Source organism: Lepidochelys kempii, chromosome 7 (genome assembly GCF_965140265.1).
Source record: "Lepidochelys kempii isolate rLepKem1 chromosome 7, rLepKem1.hap2, whole genome shotgun sequence".
Taxonomy (NCBI): Eukaryota; Metazoa; Chordata; order Testudines; family Cheloniidae; genus Lepidochelys; species Lepidochelys kempii.
In genome coordinates, this window is record NC_133262.1 from 121141302 (window position 1) to 121164756 (window position 23455).

Sequence of the window (23455 nt, forward strand, 5' to 3'; positions counted from 1 at the left end):
GGGCGACTGACGACATGGCTTATAGGGTTGGCTTACAGGGAATTAAAATCAACAAAGGGGGTGGCTTTACATCAAGGAGTATTTCAGGCAGGACTTCACGGAGGGTTCCAATAAGAAATGGTGCATCTAAGTAATTGTTCTTATTGGAACAAGCAGGTTCGTCTGGCCTCTGATTGATACATGGCTAGATTTACCTCGCTGCACCTTCTCTGTGAGTGACTGCAGTGTGACCTAGAGGAATGAGTCCCCTAGATGGGGGAGGGGGGGAAGCAAATGAGTACAAAACAAATCTGGTCTATTTCTTGTTTTGATCCACTCCATCTATCTTTTACATCTTTGGCTGGCAGCAGACGGTGCAGAAGGACTGCAAGCCATCCGCATCTCATGGCTGCTCGGCAGAGGACAGTGCAGTAGGACTGCTAGACATCCTCCTCTCTTGCCTGCCTGGCAGAAGATGGTACAGTAGGACCGCTAGAAATCCGTATCGCTTGCCTGCTCGCCATAAGATGGTTCAATAGGACTGACTGCAGGACTAAAGAGAGTGACCTGTTCAAGTCACTCCAAATTTAGTTCCTGCGCCCATGTCTTCCCAGGCGCTCCTGATCGACCTCACATAGGCGACCAGGAGCACTTCAGACATGACAATGACAGTTACCAGTCCTACTGTACCGTCTGCTGCCAGAAGGCAATGGGTTGCTGCTGCTGTGTAGCAATGCAGTACCACGTCTGCCAGCACCCAGGAGACATACGGTGATGGTTACCTGAGCGGGCTCCATGGCGTCTGCATAGGTAACTCAAGAAAAAAGGCGCGAAACGATTGTCTGCTGCTGCATTCACAGAGGGAGGGAGGGAACGGGGGCCTGATGTTATGTACCGAGAACCACCCGCGACAATGTTTTAGCCCCATCAGGCCTTGGGATTTCAACCCAGAATTCCAATGGGCAGCGGAGACTGCGGGAACTGTGGGATAGCTACCCACAGTGCAACACTCCAGAAGTCAACTCTAGCCTCGGTACTGTGGAAGCGCTCCGCCGAGTTAATGCACTTAGAGCATTTTCCGTGGGGACACACACACTCGAATATATCAAACCGATTTCTAAAAAACCGACTTCTATAAATTCGACCTAATTTCGTAGTGTAGACGTACCCTAAGGCTGTTTTTCAATAGGAAAGTAAATACCGTGTTGCATTTTTTTGGAACAAACTTCCAGACAATTCCCCATTTATGACGTGCATTGAGTAGACTTTGGGAGCTCTTGGGTTTTAATTACAGTTGTATCAAGTAGACCTATTCAGATTCCTTATTTACAAGTCGGATGTCGTTTTTGTTTTAAACTGCCAGAACCATGTTTCTGGGGTTTGTGTGTGAGAGACGAGCAGTGACATTAGGCTTTGCTCCCAAAGTGCTTTAAAATCTAAATCGACTATACTTCCGTCTCCTGTCTTGTCTGTTTTACACCTCTGGGAGAAGGGAGGAGGTACTAAAACAGATTAAGTGACTTGCCTGAAATCACACAGGCAGTTTATGGCAGAGCTGAGAACTGAACCCAGAACTCCAGTGTTCTAACCACAAGACCCATCCTCCTCCTCTTAATGTGGCGGGGGGGACGGGACCTGTCGGTTTTCAGTGGATTCTGCTCTGAAATTCAGATAGTCAGATGCCGTTGTTCAAGTATAACGTAAAGAAGAATACAGGCGTCTGTTAATTCCCTCCACATACTCTATACATCTAGGGGAGATGGCTAGTCTGTTCATCGGACTGCGTGCAGCCTGTGAATTGGAAGTAAATCTTGGATTCTCTGATTTCAAACCCTGAATATCTCACAAATAGCTAAATGAATCTGGTGGCTTCTGTTCTACTCCGACAGTCCAAACAAAGGAAAATTCACATCCAACGTGGCACAGTTCCTGTTTGCTGCTCCATAAAGGCCTAGAAGCTGAATACCAATGGGGTGCTGCATAGAGGGTTGCCAACCCTCCAGGGTTGTCCTGGAGTCTCCAGGATTTGAAGATTCATCTTTAATTAGATTATTTGAGTAAACCTCCAGGAATATGTCCAACCAAAATTGGCAACCCTAGCTCCCTGTTGGAATTTGAGGTGCATTTTAGAGGTGGAGGTTGCAGGCCCAGGGTTGGAATAGCAGTAGGTGGTGCAGGGAAGGAGTGGGGTGCATCAGCAAAGGGGTGTGGGTTTGGAAATGTGGCCAAATCCAGCTCTGACTAATCCCCTGTTCCACTGACTTCAATGTGTATCAGATGAAAGGGGAGGAGGTGATGCTCTGAGCTTCCCACTTCCACAAACACAATCTTCACCACCATCACCCCCCACCGGAGGATTAATTTGAAGTGACTCCCTTTTAAAAGAATAAACTTGGTGTCTCTAGATCATCTCTGAACAGGTTTAGACTCTCCTTGCTCTGCTCTCTGTTTGCTATCTTATATATTGCGTGTGTGTGATAGAAGTCTTGTACATTTTTTTTTTCTCATTCATTCAGGACTGCATTACTCTTTCCCCATGTCATGGATGATTTATTCTTAATGGAAAGGAATAAATAAAGCCCCATGGTGATATGTCTTGTCTCTGTTCTGTGAAATGCATGGAGATTGACAGCATATCTGTGCCACATTTCATTAATTTGTCTCACTAACCTCTGTTTAGCACCAGAATATCAGTCTAGCAGATCACTGCCAGCAAACGTTCTGTGGTTGCTTACTTCCAAGTCAGGCTTTTTGTTTGCTCAAATGTGGCGAGGCAGCAAGGAAACTGGAATGTTGAAATACTGACTTATTGCACATCAGCTCTGACTGCCTTGAGGAGGATGGCTACAGTAAGTGTTTCTGAAAGGCCAGGCTATTACACAAAGTTTGTGAGGATGTGGAGCAAGTGTACCAAAAAATTATTGCAACACTATGGCTTTGTGGAAGAAACATTCCAGTGGGCTCACCCAGGTAGAATCCAGTAGGCTTTGGGAATCTTAGTTCATAATGGGAAGACAAAATAATTAATGCTAGGAATAGTGGTAGCAGTTTTCACCAGCACTTTTCACCAGAGAACATGCGATCAGTCCTTCTTCAGTTTCTAAGAAACCTAAAACTTTAATTTTTTAAATAATTTGTCTCTGGTTGCCAAGAAAACATGACTCAGTGCTGCCTTCCAGAATCTGCAGATGGCTGAAACCAGGACCCTGAGAGATGTGACTTACCCCACTTCTAAATTCCAGAAGATCTGAAGCATGTCGGTGGGTTTTTTTTAAAAAAAAAAATTCACTGCTCATCCCTTTTGGCAGAAAGTCTGACTGTATGAACCTCAAGTAGAGCACCACCACACCACCCCCCACTCTTACCATCACTACAAATACTAATAAAACCCTGTCATGGGGGGGCGGGCAGCTACCACTGCTTCCCGGCTCCACACATGTGCTGCCACATCCCGCCAAGGAAGCTTATTCTTTTATAGCAAAGGTTAAACAGAGCACAATCTTAAGTCATTATCTGGCCCCTAGGCTTCAGGGCCACCCCTCCCAGGGGTCTGTAACTCCAGCTCCAGGCATCCCACTTGCTTCAGCCAGCTCTGTTCTGCCGCTGCCCCCTTGGACCAACAGCTGAAGGGTTGCTCCAGGGACTCACTACAGGAGTTAGCTCCACTCCCGTGAGGCCTTTGCTGCCCAGAGCTCAGCCTGCCTCAGTCCTTTCTTCCTAGCTGCCTACTAGTAACCCTTTACAGGCCTAGGTGTAACCCAGCCCTCTTTAATTAGCTGGATTAGGCTCACCTGCTCCACCCCAGGGGAGCTGGGCTCAGTCTATCCACAGACCAGCTACGTATGTCTTTGTTCAGCACAGCCCAGTTCATTCATTGGTGTTTGTTAACAAGCTGGCTGTTCTGTAGGCTGCTGGTCATCACTCTGGCACTCATTTCCTAAGCTGTCACTTCCTACTTTGTGTAGTCAGCTCTCTGAGACATGGCTCACCAAGGCCCCTGGAGAACATGATTGATTGGAATGGAGCTGAGAAGAAAAGCAATGAAGCGGAGTCCGAGGAAAAGCCGACCATTCAATTAGGTTTACTTCAGTGTTTGTAGTAACATACCACGTGGGTTTGTAATCTTTGCTAGCTAAGCAGGGTTGTGCAGGAGCTATATTTGGATGCGGGGATCTTCAAGAAACCTCCAAACACTTCAGGAAGTGGGAACAGGAATCTGGTAGGTGGCCGTCTGTCCAAGTCTGCATTAAAATTATACTTCAGAGCTGATAGTGCTCTGGGATGCTACCAGCCGCCATCTTTTGGGTGGGAAGGAAAATCCAAGACCTCAGCAGCTTGTGGCCACTAAGGATCCCATGAAATCTTTCACAAGAGGGATAGTGTATGTCCAGCGTTCACCCATGCTCCCAGTTGGGTTAATTGCATCCTACCTCCTTAAGTTTTACTTTATTGCAGTTGTATATTTACATTCTTCAGTTCCTGACTTAAACTGTTTTGTATAATGACGCTTTGCTCTGTTTATAAAGCACCCACAGTCCACCTTAAGGCTGCACTTTAGTGGGAGGTTGTGGGATCCCAATATACTCCTTACCGCCCTCTCTCCCTGGGGTGGTTTGTGAGGTTTATACTTTGGTAGGACGCTTCATCCAAAGATCTCAAAGCGCTCTACATAGTCTGCATTTTTATTTGCCATTAACTAACCCATGGTACATCACTTGCTGTATGTGTTTGGTTTTTTTTTAAACACAAGACTACAACTGGAGTGATTGTGTCAACATACACAGGAAGTAAATACCAGTTATTTAATACTGTGAATGAGGACTGTTTCTTATCAGCTGGCTCTGGGGTCTGTGTAGCTTTTTTTTTTAAACCATGAGGAAGTAGTTTGTAATCCTGAGATGAGATTACTGCAAGTCTTGTTTAAAAGGTTTAAGTTTTCCTAATGAAAGTTGGAACATGGAATGTATGTTTGCTTTCAGATTAATCTATCAGTGTAAGGAAATAACTTTTCTGCGTTTTGACTATTACCCTCTTTTGGTTTGCTATGGCCTACAGAAAGCATAAAAGCCCAACTACTACTGATGACTGAGGGAGAGCCTTCATTAGGTCATGTGATAGAGGCTTCATTTATTTTCCCTCCTCTGAACTGAGGTCTGTAGTTCCTTTCCTAGTGCTCTACATATGTTGTGTTGCTAGCAGATGCTTATGCCTATTGCTCTGAAACCTTTATAGCTGACACTGATCGTCACCTTTGACAATCTCAACATGGGTTAAGGAATGAATGAGTGTGAAGAATGAAATCCTTACATCCCTAAAGACGGTGTTTCCAGGTTAGCTGTGGGGACAAACTAGCAGTATAGTGTGACCATTTGACAAGAGAGAGCTTGGATTGCTTTCTTTTCCCCCTCCTTCTCTTCCCTCCACCTCCCACCCCCCGGTTCGTTGTACCAGAGATGGAAAGGTCCAAGCTTGATTCTCAGATCCTAGATAAAGCTGTAGGACTGGCAGGTGGGGGAGGAATAATTGGAGTGGAGCATGTTTGATCTGGAAATCATTGAGCTGTAATAGACATGGAACTCCACAATCCTACTTCAGCAGAGCCACATCAGCATAGAACATACTTCAGAAATGTGTGGGTTTTTTTGTAAATACGCAACCTAGAAAAGGAATGCCGTGCTGTGTGAGGGGGAAAAAATATTGTGTAGTTCTCCAGTTCAAGCTAGATCAACCTATTGGCAAAAACATTTCTATATTTCTTGTCTGCTATATGTATTTTAGTTTTCTGGAAGTAGGAGAGAGAAGGAACTTGGCTGTAGCCAAGGATAACGCAGGGAAAGTGCTCTGCAAGCTTCCCCATAGCACTTTCCCTGTGCACGTAAAATGTGATCTGCAGCCAGCATCCCCTGCAGTTCTACTCATGGGGCCTCTTCAGAGCAAAGACAAATTTGTGGGGGGTGGGGGGGGGGAAACCTGAGACCATTAGACTTATTTCAAATTTGGTCCAACCCAGGTTTCCACTATTGAAAGCTTGTGCATGTATAAAATCAGGGTGTGCTATCTAGCCGCCTTAATTTTACTGATTGCCACTGTAACCATGTCTCCAAAGGTGCATGCGAATCTCTCATTTCAGAATCCATTGTAGAAGATAGTGGATTATGAAGAGGAATGGTGGGGCCGTGTAACAATCTAGAGTTTGAGTTCAGGGTTCAAGAGTCCCAGCTCCAGTCAAACTGGACAAAAGGACATTGTCTGAGAGCTGTAGCCCAGGGGGAGGGAAATGTCTCCTGTCAGCTGATTAATCTCTCTCGTACTGGCCCACTACATATGTACTCTTGCTCCTTCCCCCACTGTATATTCCAGCGGTTTTCAAACTGTGGATCAAGACCCGAAAGTGGGTCGTAACACCATTTAAAAGGGGTCACCAGGGGGCCAGCATTAGATTTGCTGGGACCCAGGGCTGAAGCTGAAGCCTGACCTCCACTCCCACCCAGGTTGGCAGGGCTCCAGCTCTGCTGCCCCACCCCAGGGTGGAGGGGCAGGGGCTCTCCTCCCCCCGCCCCCCGGTGGGTCATGTAGTAACTTTATTGTCAAAGGGGGTCACGGTGCAATGAAGTTTGAGAACCTACAGTAGCATAGAAGGTGCATGGTTGCCTGATATACGGTATACCTGGTATACTTAGTACCACTACAGTACGTGTTCTCTTCCCCCCCCACCCCCCCGCCCCACCTTAATGGTCAACAAACGGGAATATCTTGTCCAGAGTGACTAAGTTGGATTTGTCCATGGTACTGGGTGCTGCCTGTGAGGACTAGCTGGCAAATATACAGGGACATGTACAGTATTTCCAGAAAATAATTTTGCTATGAATGGATCTTATTTACTACAAATATTGTACAATACTTGCCATTCATGGGCAGCAGGCTAAAGCCAGCCTGCTCACACATTGTAGCGTGCCCGCCTAAAGATAGATCTCTGCATGCCATGATTGATAGGCTATTTCCTTTATGACTAAAACACTCATTTTCTTAGTTTCTTTTGTTCCTGGAGCAAGCAAAGGCAGTGATCTGCTCCTTACAGATGACTTGGGTTATGTGGAATGTAGCCTGTGTCATACAAATGGATTTTGCGCTTTTTTTTTTTAATTTCAAGAATATTTAGTGTCCAAAAAACAGTTGTTTGTTTTTTCTGTTTTCTTCCCCCAGAGCGTATTGGGAGATGCCTGGAGCCTTTGGAAAACTGGGGGGAAAACCCCAGTTGTGACACCTCTTGATGCCAACAGGCCTTTTCAGTCTGCCAACCTTTTCTTCACTGTGCTATAAATCTCCCCGTTCCAGCCCTCTCTGCAGTGCTGGCTAGACCTTGGAAGTCAGACCCGTGTCTTTTGGCATTGACCTTGCACAAGCTAGCCAGTGGTGCTAACGTACAGGATTGGTCTGAAGGAAAGCGTTGGTTTTCATTTTGCTAGGAACTGGGATGAATCAGGATTGTACTGTATTTAGTTAGCAAGCTAGTCTTGGCAGAAGCGATGAGTACAGTGGGCAGTGCACTGACTTATCTTTTTTAGCGGGGGCAAGGTGTACAGGTCTGGTATATGTAAGGACTGTGTGGTCGTCTTCTTCTGTTTTGTATAGGTTCTCATACTGTACTCCTTGCTGTAGAATCTGAGCACTTTCTAGGAGTGCATTAAATAATGTGGCCAAACATGTGACAGATTTTCTCTCATCCGCTGCCTGCAGGGAGGAGCACATGCAATGGAGTGACTCGTTTTGGTAGGGTTTTTTGGTGGGTTGGTTGATTTTGATTTGGGGTTGGTTTTTTAAATTAGCAGAGCATCCTGTATATGTTGGAGTATAAAGTCAAAGAAATGTGCCTTGCGCTTAAGGAAGGAGGTGTGGTGGTTTGTGATCGCCCTTAATTCCTGGGGGAGTTCATTCCATAGATTCAGCCCTGCCCCTGAGAAAGTTCGGTCTCCCACAGACAAGCTTTACCCTTGTTGTAATACATGCCAATTCTCAGATGTATTAAAATTGGCTCAGTTGCATCTTGCATTCCAATTGTGTTGACCCACAAACTTCTTACCCACTTAAAAAATCCCCAGACACCAGCCAGTCAAATCTTACTAGCTATTGACAAACGTATCTTGAAGAATTTAAGCGTCCGTTTTGTTCCTTTGTTTTGTTTTTGAATTTGAGGAATCACAGACTTATTAATAAAATATGTGGAAGGCTATCCGTGCGTCTCTGGCTTCTGATACCATTACAAACCCATGAAATACTGTGCTTGACGTGACCCTAACATGATGCTGCAGCGTTTCCAGGACTGTGTTCTTAATACTTTCACGAACCTCCATTGTTTTATTAGTGCCGTAACTCATAAACTATCGCAGTTAAGAGTTGTATATCATCCAGTCTCTTCTATTTCTACCCATTCAAAGCACTCTTAATTTTCCAGAACTACCAGGAACTGCAATTTCAGTCTCTGTACAACAGTGGTAGGACAAAATACCTATATCAGCAGGGAAAGCGTACTAGACATCTAATGAAACGCTCTGAGAAATTAAATCCAAGCAAGCTGGATGTTAGGCCAAAACACACAGAGTATATGGGCAGGGCTCTGCAGTCCTGGGCATTTCTGAAAGCAATCTGGCTAATTCGGCTAGCGTTCCTTCAGGGGAAGTTCACATTGCAGTGGTCATTAAGACATCCTCTCACGGGGTGAAATACGTGCTGCAGACCTCCCACACCAGCTCAGCTGTCAGCGTCAGAGCTGAATTGTAGCCGCCAGGGTAAGAGGTAGCAAAGGCACATGTGAGAACTGTACCAGACGGGAAACAGAGGCCTCGGTGTATGTGGGCAGTGGAGGTGCAGCAAGAGGACAGAGGAGTTGGGGGGGAGGGATTAAGATCCCGAATCTGGAACCAAACATCGAAGAGGCTTTTATATATTTTTTTAAAAACTACTTTAAAAATGCCAGGTCTTGTTACAGGTAGGGGAGCACCCTAAATTCAGGATTCTGACTTTTCCCTTGCTGCTGTTCACTACCTCAATAACTCCTAAAGCAGAGTAAGGAATTCAGCTCCCTCTCTGTTAGGCCTTAGTGGGATTATCAGCTGTTGCTGGAGACCCATAAACCCGATCTCAGCTCTTGGCCTTTCATTCCACCTCTTTTAACAGTTAACCGCTCCATAAAGCAAAACATTCACTGGCAATCAAAACAGGCAAACCTAACTAAACCCAGCCCTCCCAAAACTCCCCCTCTCAAAAAAAAAACCCCCAAAAACAAACTTTTTTAACACTGTTTCCATCACCAAATTAAGTAAAGTTGCTTTAGACTCTGCTCTGTGTTAAAACACGGCTTTGTTTTTGAATACTCCCTAAAGAAAGAGAGAGAGAGAAAAAAACAATATTTCAAAGAGGACTCTGCATGTGTTTCCTGCTGAGGGTGTTCTGTGAGGGTTGGCTGCTTTCAGGCTAATGTTCCTGCTACATTTTTGCAGATCCTCCTGGTGAATATCTGTTTGTTGAACTTTATAGCAAAGAGCAGGGTTGTGCTTCTCTGTCTGTTTTTCATGGATGTGATTTCTTCACTATGTGCATAACTGGCTGTCATAAATGTAAAGGGAAGGGTAACCACCTTTATGTATGCAGTAATATAAAATCCCTCTTGGCCAGAGGTACAGAATCCCCTTACCCGTAAGGGGTTAATCAGTTCAGTTAACCTAGTTGGCACCTGCCAGAAGGACCAATGGGGAAAAGATACTTTCAAATCTGGAGGAGGAGGAAGCTGAGGCTTTGTTTTTGTGCTCTGTATGTGTTCTCTCTGGAGACCGAGACCAGGCAAGTAATCCAGCTCCTACTGAATGATACATCTACACTTACAGAAATAGTAAGTAATAGCAAGGAAATGTGTTAGATTATCTTTTTGTTTTAGCTTGTAAATATTCCCTGTGCTAAGAGGGAGGTTTATCCCTGTTTTTTGAAGTTTTGCCCAGAGGGGAATCCTCTGTGTTTTGAATCTGATTACCCTGTAAAATTACCTTCCATTCTGATTTTACAGAGGTGCTTCTTTTATTTTGTTTTAATAATAAAGTTCTGTTTTTAAGAACCTGATTGGTTTTTAGTGTCCTAAAAACCCAAGGGTCTGGTCTGTGCTCACCTGGTTCCCCTATTTGGTTCATAGATTATTCTCAAGTCTCCCCAGAAAAAGGGGTGAAGGGCCTTGGGGAGATATTTTAGAGAAACAGGAACTCCAAGTGGTCCTTGGTGGTGGCAGCAGTACCCATCCAAGGACAAGGAAGGATTTTTGCCTTGGGGAAGTTTTTAACCTAAGCTGGAAGAAATAATCTTAGGGGGTCTTTCACATGGGTCCCCACATCTGTACCTCAGAGTGGGGAGGGAGCCCCTGACACCGGCTCATGGCAATTACTGGTTCTGTGGATGAAGGGAAAGCAGTGGATGTATTGTTTCTTGACTTTAGCAAAGCTTTTGACATGGTCTCCCACAGTATTCTTGTCAGCAAGTTTAAGAAGTATGGGCTGGATGAATGCACTATAAGGTGGGTAGAAAGCTGGCTAGATTGTCGGGCTCAACGGGTAGTGATCAATGGCTCCATGTCTAGTTGGCAGCCGGTATCAAGTGGAGTGCCCCAAGGGTTGGTCCTGGGGCCGGTTTTGTTCAATATCTTCATAAATGATCTGGAGGATGGTGTGGATTGCACTCTCAGCAAATTTTGTGGATGATACTAAACTGGGAGGAGTGATAGATACGCTGGAGGGGAGGGATAGGATACAGAAGGACCTAGACAAATTGGAGGATTGGGCCAAAAGAAATCTGATGAGGTTCAATAAGGACAAGTGCACGTTCCTGCACTTAGGATGGAAGAACCCAATGCACCGCTACAGACTAGGGACCGAATGGCTAGGCAGCAGTTCTGCAGAAAAGGACCTAGGGGTGACAGTGGACGAGAAGCTGGATATGAATCAGCAATGTGCCCTTGTTGCCAAGAAGGCCAATGGCATTTTGGGATGTATAAGTAGGGGCATAGCGAGCAGATCGAGGGACGTGATCGTTCCCCTCTATTCGACATTGGTGAGGCCTCATCTGGAGTACTGTGTCCAGTTTTGGGCCCCACACTACAAGAAGGATGTGGATAAATTGGAGAGAGTCCAGCGAAGGGCAACAAAAATGATTAGGGGTCTAGAACACATGAGTTATGAGGAGAGGCTGAGGGAGCTGGGATTGTTTAGCCTGCAGAAGAGAAGAATGAGGGGGGATTTGATAGCTGCTTTCAACTACCTGAAAGGGGGTTCCAAAGAGGATGGCTCTAGACTGTTCTCAATGGTAGCAGATGACAGTACGAGGAGTAATGGTCTCAAGTTGCAGTGGGGGAGGTTTAGATTGGATATTAGGAAAAACTTTTTCACTAAGAGGGTGGTGAAACACTGGAATGCGTTACCTAGGGAGGTGGTAGAATCTCCTTCCTTAGAGGTTTTTAAGGTCAGGCTTGACAAAGCCCTGGCTGGGATGATTTAACTGGGAATTGGTACTGCTTCGAGCAGGGGGTTGGACTAGATGACCTTCAGGGGTCCCTTCCAACCCTGATATTCTATGATTCTATGTCCTTCGAGCACCTATCTCTGCTCTGTAAAGAGCAATGTGTGTATAGAATGTTTGGTCAGGATGTAAGCGACCTTAGCTGCTGCCAGGTGGACAAAAAACTATCCTGTAACCAGGAAAACTGTATAACATGACTACCTGGTGGGTACCGGTCTGCAAAGCTGTGCTCTGGAGACTTGTAGTCTACTTTTCAAAGGGCAATACTGCTGGTGGTGATGATATCCAAAAAGAATACATTGGCCACATTCAAAAAAGATATGAGCCTTCTGACTTTTTTTCCCCCTGCCCCCTCTAAAATTTCCTGTAATTGTCCTGTCGTTCCCACCCATTATTGTCGGTGCAGTGGTAGCAGATCAAGGTTTCTTGACCTGTCAGTCATGACTCCCAGTGGGGTTAGCTGTTTCTTGTCGCATGGTGGGGGAATGAAAGGGGAGAGAGAGACAAGCTTGCTCCCTTTTCCTGCCCCTGCCCCTCTCGTACCAGAAGCATCCTGTTGTGATCCATGGGGAACTGCCTATGAAATGCCCTATGAACCAGCACAACCTTTGAATCATCACGGGGTTCACTGGTAGCATGGGCTAGTGAATTGAACGCAAGATGTCAGGGGTTCTAATCCCAGCTCTGACCCTGACTTGCTATGTCATCTTGGGCAAAATTTTATTTCCTCATGTGGAAAATGGAGATGATGTTAGAGCAGGCTGTGTGTCTGTAATCAACGTTTCTGAAAGATTGAGATCCCAGGATGGAAAGGACTGTAGTAGGGATAAGCACTTGACACCAATGCTTTGGGAATTGGCACAACGGGTTCTGGAGCACAGCTGAGCTTGACTAATTGCATGGAGCTGAATCTTGGGTTTCTGGGGTTGATTATGGGGATGCAAACATTTGCGCATCCCTGTGGCTGATATTTAAATACTCCAAGCAATGCTTTAGCCACAGGGTCTCTCTCCCTCCCCCTTGCCCCGTGTTAGATCTTTGCCTTCTATTTAAAAAAAATGCTTCTAACCTAGAAGTTGGCCACAACCAAGTCTGCAGTGAGTGCAGCCTGTGAAGTGTTGTTGTGTATTTCAGAGATGAAAGCCGCCTTTAATATTTCACCAAGTTGAATAATTTATTCTGGGGCTAGACACCTCCTCTGCACGGTGACTAATGGTCCAGCCTCTACCCTAAACTACTGCAGCCAGCTCCTTGTTTTAAAAGTGCTCTAGCACCAACTGCCATTTTAAAAAATGGAGATTTGTCTACTTAAGAATTGGGTTGATTGGGCAAAATCCTAAGGAGAAAGTGTCACTTTAAAAACATTGTTTTATATGTTGTATGAGTTTTAATGCTGATGAAAGATGCTGGACTGATAGTCCCCTTATTAGCAGAATTTAGCTAGCAGAGATCATGGAAATCTCCATCAATGTACAAAAATTAGATTAGATTGCTAAGAAGTGGGTGTGAGAGTGGATTTAATGCTGCTGAACTCTCATTACTTCCCATTTCTGATGCTCATGACTTCCATGCCCTCTGTTGCTCCTGCATATTCTCTGAAGATTTGCCCTGAGAGTTTGCTAGATGTGTGTGCCAAACAATGAATCTTAATCTATTCCCTTCTAATGTATATAAAAAATGTCTTGCTCACTCTCACTCTCAAAAGAAGTATTAGAGAACTGTTATAGAACTCCAGAAAAAGGAAAAAGTATCTGAAATAATTGTGTCTTGGAATTATCGTTACCGTGAAAACACTCTTAAGATTGGTCAAGTCGTTCTCAGCCTTGAATGAAACACATTGCATCTTTGAAGGAAAATGTCTGACTCAGAAGGAAAAGGCCTGCATGCCAGGTTTGGAGGAGTCCTGATTGCGTCTAATGAGAAATAACTCCAAGAACAGTTGAACCTGTTGATTCCGTATAACATGGTCTAGGTCAGCAGAACCGATTGTAAAGGGAGCAGTTTCCTAAATGCAAGTCTTGTGTCAAATGTTCCAGTTTGTTGCTCGAGCACATACTTTGTTCCCAAAACTTTTGGGTTTTGTTTTTTAAAGTAGTGTTGACTAGAATACATGTAACTCGCTCCTGTAGGTGAGATTCCTGCTCCTTTTTAAAATGTTGTCCCGCTCCCTTTGGGGTATAATTATTCTTGTTTACTGTGTCAAATTCCAAAAACATATACCACTCTGTCAAAGAAAGAATACTAGTGAGTGAATTTTATTGAATGTCAAAATCGCTGGCGAAATCCTTGGTTAATCAGGGCTCCACTTTCCTAGGTCAGACACCAGGTCTGCAAAGAGGCTTCCCGTATACCGAAAGCACATTCTATAGCTAACTGAGCCAGGGAACTCAGAACCCATTCTGAGATACAAAGACACCTTGAAGGCCAACCTCAAAGTGTGCAAGATAGACATTGAAACCTGAGAACACGTTGCACTGGACAGACACAGATGGAGAAATCTGTGCCATGAGGCTGCATCCACTTTTGAGGAGTAGTGGCATGTAAGGTCTTTTTGCAGGAGAAGAGAGCACATCCTAAGGCCAACACGTAAAGCCCTCCCCGTAACTACTACACTTGTAACTGCATCTGCAAATCCAGGAGTGGACTCACTTCCCACATGAGAAGCCATAAAAACAAACAAACCCAGAATTTAAGTCAATACTAGGTGAACACTCATCTGACGAAGAGACAAGAGAATCCATCACCACAGTGGGCCTTAAACTTGCCAGGTTTAAGGATCACTGTTTTTTTTTAATTCAGTGGGTGAGACCTGTAGTATCCAAAGGGGAGATGGAGTTGGAGATGGATTGGGTCTTTAAATCCTCCCATCCAAAGGTCGGGGTGGAGGTGGGGGTTATCCAGGCTATTTTTTCTTACTGATTTTTAACATTTTACATTTTAATGTTATGTAAAAAGTAAACTTTTTTTCTTAATTTCCCTTTAATTCTCCTTTTGTTTTATGACCTATTTCCATTATTTTCCCCCACACCCTTAAGAGAACTTTTAGAATGGCCATGTTGTATAGGACTATTGGCCCATCTAGCCCAGTGTCCGTCTTCTGACGGTGGTTAGTGTCAGATGCTTCGTAGGAAATTAACACAACAGTGCAATTTCAAGTGATCCATCCCCTGTCATCCAGTCCCAGCTTCTGGCAATCAGAGGTGTAGGAACACCCAGAGTACGGGGTTGCATCCTGACCATCATGGTTAATAGATCCATCAATGGCTATCCTCCATGAGCTATCATTCTTTTTTTAACTCACTTATTCTTTTGGCCTTCACAGCCTTCCCTGGCAATGAGTTCCACAGGTTGACTGTGTTGTGTGAAGAAGTACTTCCTTGTGTTTGTTTTAAACCTGTGCCTATTAATTTCATCAGGTGACCCCCTTGTTCTTGTGTTATGTGAAGTGGTAGGAGTGGGAACATAGATCTTCCTCATATGGGTGGTAAACAAAATTTTGGAGAGAGCGATGGTAAATTTTCATGCATTGCCAGAGGTGAAAGTAAGCCGGAATGCCCCGGTATGGTGTACTGGTAAGAGCCGGAGCGCTGTACCGGGATCAGCTTTCTCAGAGGGCAATTTAAAGCCTTGGGGTAGCAGCGGCGGGGCTGCGGCAGTGATTTAAAGGGCCCTGGAGCTCCAGCCGCTGCTACCCCCCCAGGGGCCCTTTAAATCCCTGCCAGAGCCCTGCTGCCCGAGCCCTGGGGTAGCGGTGGCAGGGCTCCGGAGTGGATTTAAAGGGCCAGGGCGGTAGCGGCGGCTGGAGCCCCGGGGCCCTTTAAATCCCCGACGGAGCTCAGCCGCTGCTACCCCAGGGGCTCAGGCAGCAGGGCTCCGGCGGGGATTTAAAGGGCTCAGGGCTCTGGCCGCTGCTACCACAGCAGAACCCCAGGCCCTTTAAAGCTCTGCCAGAGCCCCGGGGCAGTGGTGGCAGCCGGGAGCCCCCAGGGCTCCTCAGTGATTTAAAGGGCCTGGGGCACTGCTGTGGTAGTGGCAGCTGGAGCCCTGGGCCCTTTAAGTCTCCCCCGAGCCCCGGGGTTCCCAGCCGCCTCTGCAGCTGGTAGCTCGGGGGTGATTTAAAGGGCCCCAGGCTCCCAGCTGCCACTGTTGCAGCTGGAGCCCTGGCCCTTTAAATCAAGATTTAAAGGGCCCGAGGATTAAGGCCCTGCCTCTTTCGGGTAAGGCCATGCCTCTTCCAGTTGAGACCATGCCCCTTGCTCAGGACTCTGGTGTACAGGTAAGTCCTCTAACTTACTTTCACCCCTGTGCGTTGCCATCCTAACACATGTTGGTAGCCATGAATGAATGACTGAGGTAATAGATTGTGGAGCCTTTATCCCTCGGTAACCGATGCAGATCCAGCCTATGTTCCTGACATATTAGGTGGCTAGATGAAATGAGTTGTCTGTCTTGGTCCATTTTCTAATCATGCCACAAAACCCAAAAACTAGTGTTCCCCCTAGTAAGCAGACTCGGCACAGACCAAAGGATTGGATGGGCCTGGGGACAAAATCCCCTACCTATTGCAAGAAGTACCGGGTCAGGACTGAGGCATGCTGTTAAGAGCAGTGTGCGGGGGACGCTTGCATTGCTGCTGCTGTGCTTGGTTTGTGAACACATGGAGGACTCCAGCCACCACCTTTTGTGAACAAAACTCCTATTAAAATTAATTTTAAAGGCTTGGATCACACCTCAGAGTTATGCCATCTTTGGCATTAAAGTCTGATTAGCATCTGAGATTAGGATGAGCCTCTAAGGGTTAATCCAAATCACAATGCACCGTGTAATGTTTGCAGATGGTGTGAGAGCAAGAGCTAGCCTCGTACTGTCTTGGCAGCGCACAGATAACTTCGCATAATTCCCTGCAGATGTTCCTGTAGAATGGTTTTAATAATGAATTGTGAAGTCAGGCTAAACTCCTGAACAGAGGAAAGGGGGGAAAAAACACACAAGAAATGCGTCACTTGATTCTGCTTTAGAAAAATAAGTCTCTTAGCAAAGTTCCTGTAGCAGGCAGGGTGCGGGGGAAGCATATCAGTTTGCACCACGGTAGCCCAGCCTTTGCTCAACTGAGGGCCACCTTGGCTACTTGCCCATAGCCTGCAAACCCCATGTAATTTGCACAAAATGGAGCAAATGGCAGATGTCCAAATCTCTCTCAGAGGGGGCTCTGGCCTGTGAAACTACAGTGCTAGCATCCAGTGCTCTGTTATCTAAATGGAATGTTGCCTTCTTGAACCTGTAGTCTCCATCTGTGGATTGCATTGTGAAACTCGCCTGCATTTTGCCGACCTTCTGGTTAAGTGTCTGTCGGCCCTTACATTAGAGGGGAATTTGCAACATACAGGGGTTACAGCTTGGACTTGCCATCATCAGGCCGGCTCTCAGTTTGTGAGCAATGAAGCGCCTCCTTAACTGAAGTGGAAGTTCTAGAAGTGGCTGCAGGCTTGCTCGTGGACTATAGGCCTTTTCAGCTGCAGAAGTTGCTTCACTTTTCAACCAGGGTGGTGATGTAGAACATAGGGGCAAAGGCAAGGTGGCTAATGGGAACGAGCATAGGGAAATGAAGACCATCACATTTGAGATGGAAGCAAAACTCTGAGCCTACTGTGCTCAAGCCCAGGGGGGACCAGATAATCTCAGTCCCAGAATACTGAAAGAATTTGCATGTGAAATTGCAAGTCCAGTCGCAAGGATTTTTAATTAATCTGTCAAATCCGGGGTGGTACCACATGACTGGAGAATAGCATAAACCTACTGCCTGTGTTCTTAGTATGGCTGATGCGCAGCAACAACGATAATTTTACATTCCAATGGTTAAGCCAGATAATTGTGTTGGGAGTTGTAGAGGGTATTGCTGTGATGCCTCCTTTCTATTTGTGAATCGGGCATTGACTCTCTATGTTCCATGGTCTGTCCTGAGTGACCCCAGTCGCACACTAGAGTGTCCTTAATTTAGTTTGGGATTGATCCTGCTTTGAGCAGGGGGTTGGACTAGATGACCTCCTGAGGTCCCTTCCAACCCTGACGTTCTATGATTCTATGATTCCATTTGTGCAGCAGGTATCTGCATCTGCCATGATTTGCACGGATGCAGTTTAGGGTTGCCCATGAGCTTGCCTGGAGATCAAAGCCAGGGATCATCTGTGTTGGGTCTTTCATGAAATGTTTATTTGTGACTGCTTGTGAACTCCATTCAGCTTTCCAAGCTTCATCAGGGTTGAAGTTGCATTGGCAAAGGTTAAACGCATGGGTCCAGAAGAGATTACGTGACTTCAAGCTGTGGTGAGGGATGTTAAGGTCTTGGTGGCTGGGGTGAGACTTTTGTTTTTCACGATCCGCTGGAATTCCTGAAGGGTTGCGGCATCACAGTGAATGGATTGGGGGACAATGTGTGGCAGCCAGTGAGGTCAACTATTTAAGAAAGGGAGGGGGAATCAACCTGGGCACCTACAGACCCATTAATCTGACCTCAATAGTAGGCCAGGCTTTAGAACAAACATTGACAGAATAATTAAAGAAAATGGGATAAAATGCAGCATGTGCTTACTAAAGGCAGATGTCAGACTGATCTGATGTCTGTCTTCGATAAGCAAACTGATTTACTAGACAAGGGAAATATGGTAGATCTCATTTATTTGGACTTAAGTAAAGTATTGGGAAATTATTAATTAAACAGGAGAATATGGGGATTAGTACAAGAATTGTACGGTGGGTAAGGAACTGGCTAAAAGGGAGATCACAATGGGTTGTGCTGAAAGGAGACCGGTTGGGCTAGAGAGGAACTAGTGGAGTTCCTCAAGGATCAGCCTTGGAACCAATCTTATTTCATATTTGCATTAGTGACCTTGGCATAAAAAGTAGGAGCGTTGTAATGAAACTTGCTGATTAGACAAAGTTGTGAAGCATTGGCCGCACTGAGGAGGATCAGAATATCCTACAGGAAGAATTGGATGACCTTTTGAGGACTGGAGTAATAGAAATGAGATGGAAATTTTAATAGTACGAAGTGTAAGGTCATGCACTTAGAGACCAACAACCGTTTCTGCAATAAGCTGAGGATTTCAATTGGAAATGGCAGAGGAGAATGACCTGCGTGTATTAGTAGATCACAGGATGACTGAGCTACCAATGTGATGCGACCTGGGGGAGGGGGAGGCGCAAATGCGATCCTAGGAGGTATCAAGAGAGGTATTTCCAGTAGAGATAGAGAAGTATTAATGCCATTGTACAAGACCCTGGTGAGACCTCATCTGGAGTAATATGTACAATTCTGGTCACCCGCTTTCAAGAAAGATGAATTCAGACTGGAGAATTGCTATTAAGATGATCAGAGAAATAAAAAGCCTGTCCTATGAGAGACTAAAAACTTTACTTATTTAGCTTAGTAAAACAAACTGAGAGGGAATAACAAATTTATCTGAGCATAAACTTTTGTGAGCTGTAGCTCACTTCATCGGATGCATTCAGTGGAAAATACAGTGGGGAGATTTATATACACAGAGAACATGAAACAATGGGTGCTACCGTACTCACTGTAAGGAGAGTGATCACTTAAGATGAGCTATTACCAGAGGGGAAGAACACCTTTCGTAGTGATAATCAAGGAGGGCCATTTCCAGCAGTTGACAAGAATATCTGAGGAATGGGGGGAGGGTGGAGAATAAACATGGCGAAATAGTTTTACTTTGTGTAATGACCCATCCACTCCCAGTCTCTATTCAAGCCTAAGTTAATTGTAGCCAGTTTGCAAATTAATTCCAATTCAGCAGTCTCTCGTTGGAGTCTGTTTTTGAAGTTTTTTTGTTGAAGAATTGCCACTTTTAGGTCTGTAGTCGAGTGACCAGAGAGATTGAAGTGTTCTCCGACTGGTTTTTGAATGTTACAATTCTTGACGTCTGATTTGTGTCCATTTATTTTTACATAGAGACTGGTTTCAGAGTAACAGCCATGTTAGTCTGTATTCGCAAAAAGAAAAGGAGTACTTGTGGCACCTTAGAGACTAACCAATTTGAGCATAAGCTTTCGTGAGCTACAGCTCACTTCAACGGATGCAGCTGTAGATCATGAAAGCTTATGCTCAAATAAATTGGTTAGTCTCTAAGGTGCCACAAGTACTCCTTTTCTTTTTACATAGAGACTGTCCAGTTTGACCAATGTACATGGCAGAGGGGCATTGCTGGCACATGATGGCATATATCACATTGGTAGAGGTGCAGGTGAACGAGCCTCTGATAGTGTGGCTGATGTGATTAGGCCCTATTTCCATCCCACCATCAACCTCAGCCTGGACCAGTCCATGCAAGAGATCCACTTCCTGGACACTATGGCACTAATAAGCTATGGTCACACAAACACCACCCTATACCGGAAACCTACTGACCTCTATTCCTACCTACATGCCTCCAGCTTTCACCCAGATCACACCACATGATCTATTGTCGACAGCCAAGCTCTGCGATACAACCGCATTTGCTCCAACCCCTCAGACAGAGACAAACACCTACAAGATCTCTATCAAGCATTCTTACAACTACAATACCCACCTGCTGAAGTGAAGATGGTGGGATGGAAATAGGGCCTAATCACATCAGCCACGCTATCAGAGGCTCGTTCACCTGCACATCTACCAATGTGATATATGTTCACGGCTGCTACTCTGAATCTGAGAGGGAATAGGATTTCTCTCTATAAATACCAGAGGAGAGAAAAGCTATTTACGTTTGAAGGACAGTGGTAGCACAAGAACAAATAGGGATAAAATGGCCATAAATAAATTTAGGCTGGAAATTAAAAGGTTTCTAAACATCAGAGCAGTGAGGTTCTGGAACAGCCTCCCAACAGGAGTCATGGAAATAAGAAACCTAACAGGCTTTAAGATGGGGCTTGATATAAATGTATTAACAGGATAATATGGAGTTGCCTTACTAATTTTTAATGTAAATCTCCATTTGAGACTTAAAAAAAATCAAACCATATTTGAAGAAAAATGAATCAGTCGTGTTGTAGCTGAGTGTTTGGTGGGAGGAGGGGATGAGTTATTTTGTTGTAACTAGCCAATTCCATAAATGTTTAGTCGAATCTTCTGTTTCAGGTTTTTCAGAGGCCTTCCAGGGATTGTGGGTGATGCTTAGCAGTGCAGGTGCTTCGTGACTGCTTTCATCTGACAGCTCCTCTTGGGGGCACTCACGGCAGCACAGGTCTAGCTCGAGGAATTTACAAGCTGTGCTAGGAGGCAGTGGAGCCTGGAAGCAACTTAAGCCAAACTGTGGGGGGGAGAAGAAATAACCAGAGCTTTAAGAAATATAATATAAAATACACTTTCATTAAATCAGTATTAAGGTTGAGAGCCCACATTCAAAAGTTAAGACTTCTACTATAATTTTTAAGTTGGCCACATTGGACATGCAAAGTTATAATCTAGTACTTTGCACAATTATTTTCTTCATCTGCTTCAGAGGAAGGGTTTATATAAATTCTTCCAGTCTAATTAGTATCAGCTGATTGTCAGCTTCTGGCATACTAATTATGCGTGTTCACTATAAATGTATGTTAAATTTAATATGCTACCCAAGTTTAAAAAAAAAAAATCAACGAAAGTCTGTTTTTGAAATTACTTGGCTCTGTTAACTTCTCTATATCCACTGCCATGGGTGAGCACCATGTCAGGGAAAATCTACCTCCTGCTGGGAAAGGAGAACTAAATTTAAACTCTGACCATGAATGTTGTGAAGCAAAGTTTCCAAATCTCTATTGGGCCAGAAAATGGAAATCCATGTCTGAGGTCTTAGTGGCGTTACATAGCAGCTGTGGAATGGCTGGCCAGTGGATATCGTTTCCTGGGGCGCATGATGTATTCAGTCATACAGAATAGAAAGGAGTGGGTTTAATACCTGTATATCCTTCTGGTGAAATATTCCATCACAGCTGCACCTGGAACTAGTACTGGGGGATTTTAACACCCACGTTGAAAATGTGCTTCCGTTAAGAGATAACTGAAGTTACAGATTAGTTGGCTTGTAGCAATATGCTCTACAGCCTCTTCCATAAGTAAGGCCCTACCAAATTCACGGCCATGAAAAACATGTCACAGACAGTGAAATCTGGTCTCCCTCCATGAAAGCTGGTCCTTTTTTGTGTGCTTTACTGTATACAGACTTCATGGGGGAGACCAGTGTTTCTCAAATTGGGGGGGTCCTGACCCAAAAGGGTGGGGCGGGGGGGTCGCAAGTTTATTTGGGGGGAGCTGTTGTGGGATTGCCACCCTTACTTCTGCACTACCTTCAGAGCTGGGCAGTCAGAGAGGGCAGCTGCTGACTGGGGGCCCAGCTCTGCAAGCAGCAGGTCAGAAGTAAGGGTGGCAACACCATACCAGGCCATCCTTACTTCTGCGCTGCTGCTGGCAGCGGCTTTGCCCTCAGAGCTGGGCTCCTGGCCAGCAGCCACTGCTCTCTAGCCGCCCAGCTCTGAAGGCGGAAGCAGCAGCGCAGAAGTAAGGGTAGCAGTATCACACCACCACACACCCCCCATACCCTTGTGACCCCTGCACAACTCCTTTTTGGGTCAGCACCAGAGGCCCCACTTCACTAGGCATCATAAAAATATTTACAAAAATAGTCCCTGTCCAAAAGATCTTGCAGTCCAATCAAATACACAGCAGATGGATGTAACAAAACAAGAGGCAATAGGAGAGGGAGGACAAGAATAATAGTGACAGTGACCCAGTTAATGTGTGTGGTTCAGAGACTTGCATATTTGTGTTTTTTATTATGGTATAAATAAATGGATGTCTCCAATCCCCAGTGGTGCTCTATCTAGCCACTATTAGCCAGCAATTTTCTGTAGGTGGCATGGTAGAAGTGGGCCTTAAAGGGGTTGGAAGGAGGCTGAATTGATGCTTTACGGACTGAGATCACTACTAAATCATTGCATGACTGTTATAAATATATTTTAACCTGTCTGTGCTTCCATTTCCCCATCTCCATAGCATAAACTACTCAATAATACCTCCAGGGTGTAGAATTCAATTACTGTTTCGATATCCTAAGGGGAGAGGTGCTCTAGAAACATTACTTTTTTCATATTTTGTATCCCCTTTTGAAGTGATTTTACAGAAGCCTTGGTGCAAGGATTAAGAAACTACTGCCTCTGATTTTTATTAGAGACCAGATGGGGGTGAGGGAACCTCTTCTTTTATTGAACAGACTTCTGTTGCTGAAAGAGACCAGCTTTCAAGCTACACAGAGCTCCTCTTCTTGATTTTTATTGTTTGAGGTTGTTTGGTTTTTTTGTCCTTCTGGTGCTAGGGTTTGTGTGGGCCCCTGCTGTTTTCTCTTTAAAATGTGTTGACTAGAGCTGCATCGCTCAGACTTGTTTTAAGTGGTTGGATCAAAGAATCTGCTAATGGGATTCTAGTTACTGGAACAGGGACTGTGGTGGAGCAGAACTAAATTCTGATCCGAGCTCTGCTACTGACCCCCCATGTGGTCTTTGCATGGGGGCAATAATCGGCACCTCTGGAAAGCTCTGTGCAATCTTCTGATAGTACAGTAGAAATGCTAAATAGTGCAATCGATGTCTGCTTCCAAACGGCTGCAGGACAACTGAACTCTGCACAAGATCACTGACTTGCAGAGCTGTGACTGTTTTTGTTTGATGCTCAGCGGGATCCCAGCAGAGTTGTTTAGGGGGCTATTCCTTCCAATATTGATGACTTCTGTTTTTCTCTTGCAGGTTGGTGGTTTGTGAGCACTGCAGAGGAACAGGGCTGGGTCCCTGCCACATACCTGGAATCCCAAAATGGCACGAGAGATGATTCAGAAATTAACACATCCAAAGCTGGGGAAGGTATGAATTCTTTGGTATCTAGGGGAAACTTTCAATT

At 45.1% G+C, this 23455-nt stretch overlaps 1 protein-coding gene across 10 annotated transcripts in view; it reads left to right on the forward strand.

Annotated features, from left to right (window-relative positions):
- SH3PXD2A (SH3 and PX domains 2A) overlaps nt 1-23455 on the forward strand; it is a 395312-nt gene that overhangs the window by 326806 nt on the left and 45051 nt on the right. For all 10 annotated transcript variants that reach the window (XM_073354457.1, XM_073354456.1, XM_073354459.1 and 7 more), the window contains one exon: nt 23305-23418. In XM_073354457.1, coding sequence (XP_073210558.1) covers nt 23305-23418 — 114 coding nt within the window. The remainder of the gene's footprint in view (nt 1-23304; nt 23419-23455) is intronic.